The sequence below is a fragment of the Aulonocara sp. 'chitande type north' Nkhata Bay genome, linkage group LG19 (assembly GCF_057382095.1).
Source record: "Aulonocara sp. 'chitande type north' Nkhata Bay isolate Kocher_YH1m ecotype deep benthic linkage group LG19, A_spYH_male_GT1.1, whole genome shotgun sequence".
Taxonomy (NCBI): domain Eukaryota; kingdom Metazoa; phylum Chordata; class Actinopteri; order Cichliformes; family Cichlidae; genus Aulonocara; species Aulonocara sp. 'chitande type north' Nkhata Bay.
In genome coordinates, this window is record NC_141362.1 from 8,646,693 (window position 1) to 8,654,583 (window position 7,891).

The window sequence follows — 7,891 nt, forward strand, 5'->3', positions numbered from 1 at the left end:
CCACCCATTCTATTGTTGTATTTTTACCGAGGAGCTGAACTGAGGCTATTTGTGGCCTATTATGAGGGCCACATGTAAACACTCATCACTCTTGCTGGTGTCTGCCAAAGCCTGCTGAGTGGGTCCAGGTCTCTACAACAATGGACCACTGTGCTAGATGTTTTCAATTTTACAAAGTGAAATTCTATGGAATTTATTTTTGTTTGTACTTTAAGGCCAGTAAAGTAATAGCTGTCTTAATTTAGAACTCCTGTGAAGCAAATCTTCACAATAAATCTTGAGAACTTGTGACAGGTATTCCAGAAGCTACCAGATAAATCAGTGTAAGTAAGACAATTGTAAAACGACCATTGACAGGCCTTTGTTGCATAATTAACATAATTTGGAGACTTAAATTGCAACGTTGCGTGACTGTGACTGCAGAAAACAAAAGACATACCATCATCACTGTATATATTTATTGCACAGTTTTTGACAACCGTCATTTCATAATGCAGTTTTGTTTCTCATAACAACAATAATAATACACACAGCTCTCTTGATCAGTTTAATATCACGGCTGAGCACCACAGCTGAGCACCATTGTCAAGCTTGAAGGTTTGCTGGTGATGAATACTACCTGCATCAAATAATAGCTTTCAAATAAAAATGTCATGTTGGTTTGCGATTGTATTTATAATACTACGCTGCTGCAATGCTTATACAGTTGCAAGAACATAATTTAAGATCAATTCTTATAGAGTTACAGGAAAGAGAAAGAAAAGCTTGCAAACCTTTTGAACTGTTTTTTTTTCCTGCATAAATATAGCCAAAAACATGTTTAGACTTAGAAATCTGAAAACTAGATGGCGAAAACCCACTTTTAGCTCATTCGACTGCAATATTTGGTAAGTTTCCCTGCTTGGGTCGCTCTTTTTTTTTAAAAATTATTTCTGTTAAAGTTAAAAAAATTTGATTGAAAATATGTTTTTGTTCTTCTTCTACTGTTAGATACTTTTGATATTGTCTTGCTAATTATTGCTAATTATCTCTGTGTTGTTGGGTTGTTGTTGTTTTTTAAAAATCAACAATCAAGAGTTCATTGTAGCTTTAATCAAGAACTGTCCTGATCCAGATGCAGCAAGGAGTCCCATGACACTACCACCACCATGTTTCACAGGTGGAAAAGGTTCTGTCCAAACACAATGCTTCTCATTTAAAATATTTAAATGACTAAACTGCTTATCCAACTTAGTGCAAAGGGCACCAAGGCCTGTACAGCACCATTGTGCTTTTTGGAGAACAGTAGCTTTCTACTTGCTCATCTTGCACACCATTTTTTCAATGTGTTCTTGGTGAAATGATTGAGATGAGCTACATGACCATTAGCCATTGTGAGAGAGTCTTTCTGTCGCTAAGGAGCTACCCAGGGTCCCACTGGGGCCTCACAAGCTATCACAGCTTTCATTCTTGGAGTGCAGGTAAACCTCTCCTCTAAAGGGTTCTTGAACATTGTTGTTGAATCTGCCTTTGGCATACTCTGAATTATAATTTGTGGTTTGAGTCACTTCCCTAAATATGTTTAGTGAAAGTCAGTTATTAACAGATCAGTGTCTCCAGTTACTCTTGATTTTACCATTACATTTACTGCTAATCCTAGAGGGTTACATACTTCTGCCGCTCACAGTTATGCACTATTTGACCATTTCTCCCAATAACCAAATGACCAAGTCTAATTTTTGTTCCATGCTATTTATTTAATTTTGTTCTTTTTTGTCTACTTTCAAGACTTGTGCATGCACTTAAATATCTTCAGAAATGTAGAAAATCTCCAGTGTTGTACCTGTTACTGTATGCTTCATTTTGACAAGCTTTAACATACCGCCATCTGCACTTTATTAATACAGATAAACATAGAAGATCTGAGCTCACAGTTTGAATTATTTGCAAGTATTCTGAGTGCGATTTGCTTCGGTAGCCCCCACACCCCCGCATTTTGATTTCACACTTCTTTGTCCTGCTGCTTGATGTCAAAGGTCATCAAAACAGCCATGTCACTGGAGTCCACCAAGGAGACAGCCAGTTTTAGTACCTGAAGAGCATTTCCACTGAAAACGTCACCCTCCCAGATTCTGCTTTTATTAAGTTTCAGGTCAGTCCGTGTCTCTCCCACCACGCTTACCCTCTGGATCCCTGGAACCCGTACCCTGAAGCGAACCCATGAGGCGGGCTCCAGTAGGCCCACACGAGGCTCAAAGAGAACGCAGCCTTTGCTCCAGGCAGAATAGACACAAGGGAAAGGGATCCCCGGCTGATCGCAGATGTTCCTTAGGATAAAGTCACACATGGGGTTAAAATCTCCACCAGGGGTTATCCTAGCGTAGAGGCCCAGCCGATATACCCCAGTATCAGGCAGGCTGATGCTCACTGTCACTTTTGTGTCTGTGTATGTGCAGAACAAGTAGCGGGAAAGTGGAAAAGCTGCTGATTTGTTCTCTTCTTTGCTGAGCACAGTGTGAAGCTCAAGGTCGCGATGGTTGTGGAAGGTGATGTTGCATTTGCCTTGCTGGGTAACCACCACTGCTGTTGTATGACTGAATTTGGAAAGTCCCGCCTCTGACGTCCGGGTCCCTGGGCCACATGCTGAGCCCAGGTTAGGAGGGAAGAGCTCATGAGGACTAACCACCTTCCCCCTGCAGTGCAACAGGAAGTTTGCAGTGTTCTGGAACTTGACTTCCGTTTTCTCATAATCCCGCACAAACACCGACAGCCGGTAGAAGCCATGTAAAGGGCAGAGGACGTGGCACGTCAGGGTGTCTGGTTTAATCTGAGTAGCCAGGCAGCGTTTGGCTATGGCAGCATCCATCTCTGGGTGAACCAGTTCACACAGCATCATCAGAGGCCTGGAGGTCTTCAGCACCAAATCAAAGACACCTTCGTCCACCTCAGCAACCTCACTGCTCTGGCTGCTGCTTGTGACTCCAAGAGATCCTGCAACTGGCTGCAGCCCCCAAGACAAGAAGGGGTTCTCTGGGATCTCTTCCATCGCTCTGGGGGTAGGACACTCGACTGTGAAGGAGCAAACCCAAACCAGAGGCGTGGCAGCTGCCTCGGGTCTAGCAAACACCTTCACATCGTAGATTCCACTTGCGGGTGGCAGGAGTTGCAACTTCATGCTCCGATGGGAGACAGTTAGGATACCGAATGAAGAGTTGATAGACTCTTTCTGCTCTGAAGCACCACAGTGGAGGAGGTCTTGGTGCTGGGTGATCTCATAGGTAAAGGTTGTTGGCTTTGAGAAGCCAAGGGACACACTTGCCTCACCATTATCTGAGCAGAAAATACAAGAGAGCGTTTGTTTTTGTTTTTTTTAACGTACTTGAAGATAGATGTTAAAAATAAATATGAGTGCATTCTTGATTAAAACATAATGACATTCAACAATAAGACTAAACCAAAAAAAAGAAAGCTGACCAGAAGAACAAAACAAAAAAGTTGTCAGGTAACCTGTGACAATGTGACAGTGATGTGGCCGAATCAGCCTAAGCCCCATACTGAAGAAGGCTGAGGTCTTGAAGACCCTTCTCTCAAACTCTTCCTGGGAGATGGGTATGCCTAGGAGCTGCCATTTCTCCTCATCAGGGAAGTGCGAATCGATGAACTCCTCCGGGTCCGTTAGGAAATAGAAATCATCAAACCTTGAAGGAACAGATAGAGACAGTGTGCTGGTTTTAGACTCAACCTGCTGCCTGTCATGGGATTATTCGAATAAGCAGCTGTTAAACTTCAGTCATTATTGTCGTACCACCGTGTCATTGTGGTATTGTTTGCAGCAACCTAACCGCTAAATAGTGAATGTGTTGAAATCATTTCCTTTTCACACCTTTTCACAAAGCTTTCATGTTCCATATCTACTCGTCCCGCTCCCCAGCAGGCATCCAATAGGAACCACTGTCCTCCCAGAAGCACAGCGTTCCACAGGTGATCAGATTTCACATGCTTCAGGCTTTGGCCCTGGCGGTATCCTATGCCCTTACTGTGGCCCGGCACTTCTTGGCACTCGATGCCCACCTCTCTGTAAACACAAACCAAACAACATGCTCATGGCTTTTTGTTTTTATATCGCATGTCCTCAAACTCGAGTTCATAAACTCAGAAGGCCTTTAATGCAGCAGTTAATAAACTGGCGATCACAAATCAACAACAGCTGTTTTCGGAGGTGTTGTGTTTACCTGCACATCTCCGTACAAAGGTTGGAGTAGCTGCAGCAAACACCGCGGCCAGCCGCAATCACCTCCTCTGGTGAACTCAGCTTCTCCGAGTGGCCAAGGTACCCGCTCACATCATACTCTGTGAAAGCAACCTTCCTTTTATTCACAGTAGGATGAATGACACCTGTATGAGTGAATGCTGCTGAACATAGATGGATTCGCCACCTTAAACTCAAAAATATGTCTCATTAGCTAAACCTAGTGGGCTTGTGTGGGCTGTAGTTACCGATGTTGTGGCACAGCCAGACCCAGATGGCACGAAGTTTCTCCAGCTCAGTTCTGGCTTCCTTTGTGATGCTTTGTACAATTGTTTTCACATTGTACACGCACTTTTCTTTCAGCTCCAAAACAAACACAACGATATGCACTGTTAGAACTCACAGCTTTTTAAAGGTAACTAACATAGGCAAAGATGGAGTCACAAACTTTCATGGAGTTGGAATGACTTAATTCCTTATAGTTTTACAGCGTTGTGTCCCTGTGTCTCTCTAGTGTTGAACTAACCAAATACTGAAACTGACTGAACTGCAGTTCTGTTCATCTTGGCATATGGAAAGTGTTCTAGTGTGACTCACTGCTGAAGCTAAAGCACTAAGATTAAGCACTAAATGGCAGATAGATTTGCAGACACTTAAAAAAAAAACCCCACACACACACACACACACACACACACACACACACACACACACACACACACACACACACACACACACACACACACAAAAGTACTTCTGACCTCTGCTCCAGCCCTCACAGCATGTGAGTCAACCCTGTGGAACACGTCTGAGCTGATGAAGAGGTCCTTTCTGTGCTTTCTCGTCACTGTTACTGAAGCACATGCTCTCGGCCTCTGTCCCAGCTGTGCTTTTTGCTGCAAGTGTCTTGGTTCATCTGCCTCCTTCCTCACAGCACTCTTTTTCACCACCGTGATGGTTCTAGCCGCGCTCTCAGACGACAGTTGTCTCTTTGCAGCGGGACGCTGGTCCTCGCTCTCCACTATCAGTTTCTCAAACACACACTGCCTGGAGAGCACAGTACTCTTGGAGGCTTCACCACAGACCAGGACCTGTGCTGCTGCCACGTCTTGTCCAGGAGGAAGCTCTGGTAGACTCTCCTGTGCCTGCTTCTCATTGTGTGCCTGAGCTCCTATAACCCTAACTGAGCTTGGATTGCTTAAAACAGGATTGTCCTGAAGCTCACGAAGCTCCAGGGTTTTCACCTGTATGCATCCCTTCCGGGTCACATCGTTTTCCTGAGAAAGGTGTGCAGCACGGGCAAACGGGAAAGAAAACTTTTGAATTGCAACTTCAGCGGACATTATGCTGGATGCATGGTATCCTGTCCAGAGACAAGGTGGATAAAATGTAAAATTCAGTTATTATCTGTAAGATATTTTTAGCTTAATCTCATGAGCAGATAGTGACTCAGTATCTTGTTCTGCTTAGAGTGAGACACACAACTGCTGAGGGATCCCTCGTGCACAAGCTGTTCGGAAGACAGAAGCAGAGAGCTTATTCTATACAGTGCAGTGCGCTGTGTGTAAGACAGAGATGAATTGGCAATTATATCATGTCTATTCATAACCAAATGAATGCAAAAGCTAAAATCATTAATCACTGTCTCAGCTAAAAGCAGAAATAAATCTTTCGTCATATTACATGACCCCGTAACTTCCTGTACGTGATGAACCTTCACACTGATGGCCGTATTCATCTCTTTAAAATAAGCAACGTATGGGAAAAACTGCTTATTCTTGACAGGGCAGCAGGCTGGCACAGCGGCTGTCCTTCAGCCAGATGACCTGTTTGAAGCCACGTGGCATGTATCTGCCCTGCTCAAGTGTCCCTCACCAGGTCCTATCAGCTGTGTGCACTGCGTAGCAGTTAACCCTGACCCCTTCCTGAGGAGCAATTCAAGCAAAACTTTCAGATGACAGTAAAGCTAGCCCCTATCATGTCAAAGTTAATCCATTGTCCTAAAATAATTAGGTGTGCTCGAGTTTTTAAGAATAGTACTTCTTTTTTTTTTAATAAATAAAAACATGGATGAAAGTAGCTCTCAAAATACTGATTTATGCCTGATTTACACTTAAAAGGGCAGGAGGGGAAACCCGTTCTGTGTAGGCTTAACTGCTCCTACATCCCTATATGTTAGTGAGGCTTATACTCACCCTGAGAGGATTTCAAAAGCCTGCCGGATGTTTGCCGGAGTATCGACCAGAGATGTTTCCACTGTGTGTTCTTTGTGGTCCCCAGTTGCAGGGTGGGAGGCTTATATATTCTCCTATTGGCCTGCCAGGACAGACCCCAGAATAACAGGCCTAAAAATACTACAAAGCAGTTAAGACCAGCCAATAGAGAGAGCCCCAACTGAGAAGTGTGTGACGTCTGTGTGTGTATTTGTAAGCGCTTGTAAAGCTTACAAATGTATGTTTGGATGTGCTTGTGTGTGTTTGGTACGTGCTTTTGCTAATAACACCGCCACCACCGCCGGCATATCTGGACACACAAGTGAGTGTAAATTATTGGACATCTGTGTCAGTCTGTGCATGTGTATCCGTGTAAATTTTGAATGTGCAGGTTTGTACAGTGTTAATGTTTGGATCCATTCCTGCTGAACAGGCAGGTGGAAGGGTTAATGTTTGAGCATGTGCTGATTGTGACAAAGGGGCAGGATTCAGAGAGTTGGCATAAAATAACGTTGACATCAACGTTAAAGACTGCTTCTGGTGCACATAAGCACAAATAGCTGTTTTTTCACAGTTAAGGAGACAAGGAAAAGGCAACAGCTCCTCAGACAGGTGGGGAAAATATTTTGGAAATATTTCTTATTCACCTTTTAGACAACAGTTGGATAAGATCTGCATCAGCCTTTATCTGTCTGATCGGTTTTGAAGGTAACAGTTTTTCTTCCACTTCTAAATCTTGCTACTCTCCAAGTTATTATCTTCTTTGTATGTGAAAATGATAAGGTGTGATTTAATGTGAGATATTAGACTCATTTGTTGACTCATGAAGTAACTTCCTTGTTTTGTTTTTTTCACTTTCAGGACCAAAGGAAACTATTTCAACCAGCAATTTGAACAAAAATTAAAAGAAAAATTGAAAGAAAAAAATTACTACATTAAAAAAAATATGTGTGCAATTGATGTGGGAACACCAGAAAGTCATTAGTGTAACAAAACGTTTCTGCATACAAGCCAAGAAACACTGCAAGTGCAAAAGTCAGCCAAGACAGCTCACTTTATGTGCAATATTTACTTTTAAAGGAATAGTATTTGTATTTCGGATATATTTATTTCATTTTAAATGCCCATTTAGATGTTTGTTTTTTGGTATTTGTGAACCTATTTTAATATATTGACCCTCTTGGCAGATGTGAAATGTAAAAGTGAAAGGCCAGAAATCAAATGTGACCTAATATTTGGATGCAAACTATAATGTGATTTTTTAAAATCCTCATAAATAATTTCCTAATGTTGCTTTTATCTAATTTCATAGATAAAAGACTTTCTATGACAATTTGAGTCTAATTGACCTTGAGACCAGAGGTCCAAAGTACTGTGCTCTTTAGCATCCCAGTTTGGAACAATATCCCTATTTCCCATTATGTTTTAAAAACAAACAATGGCAGTAAGAAAT

At 42.5% G+C, this 7,891-nt stretch overlaps 1 protein-coding gene across 1 annotated transcript; it reads right to left on the reverse strand.

The window, feature by feature from the left end:
- Positions 1–454: 454 nt before the first annotated feature.
- Positions 455–6,489, reverse strand: ky (kyphoscoliosis peptidase). The gene is made up of 7 exons (XM_086275388.1): positions 6,421–6,489; positions 4,987–5,588; positions 4,477–4,591; positions 4,212–4,329; positions 3,863–4,054; positions 3,487–3,677; positions 455–3,309 (listed from the first exon to the last, which is right to left on the reverse strand). The coding sequence occupies exons 2-7, from the start codon at positions 5,566–5,568 to the stop codon at positions 1,982–1,984; spliced, it is 2,526 nt and encodes an 841-aa protein (XP_086131514.1). The 5' UTR covers positions 5,569–5,588; positions 6,421–6,489; the 3' UTR covers positions 455–1,981.
- Positions 6,490–7,891: the final 1,402 nt, after the last annotated feature.

Bases quoted from the DNA above. Each gene is read 5' to 3' on its own strand.
- ky (XM_086275388.1), bottom strand. From the start codon at position 5,568: ATGTCCGCTGAAGTTGCAATTCAAAAGTTTTCTTTCCCGTTTGCCCGT. The intron at 4,330-4,476 runs GTAACTACAGCC...TTGCTTTCACAG, and splicing joins CTGGCTGTGCCACAACATCG to AGTATGATGTGAGCGGGTAC. The intron at 4,055-4,211 runs GTAAACACAACA...TTGTGTTTACAG, and splicing joins CTTTGTACGGAGATGTGCAG to AGAGGTGGGCATCGAGTGCC.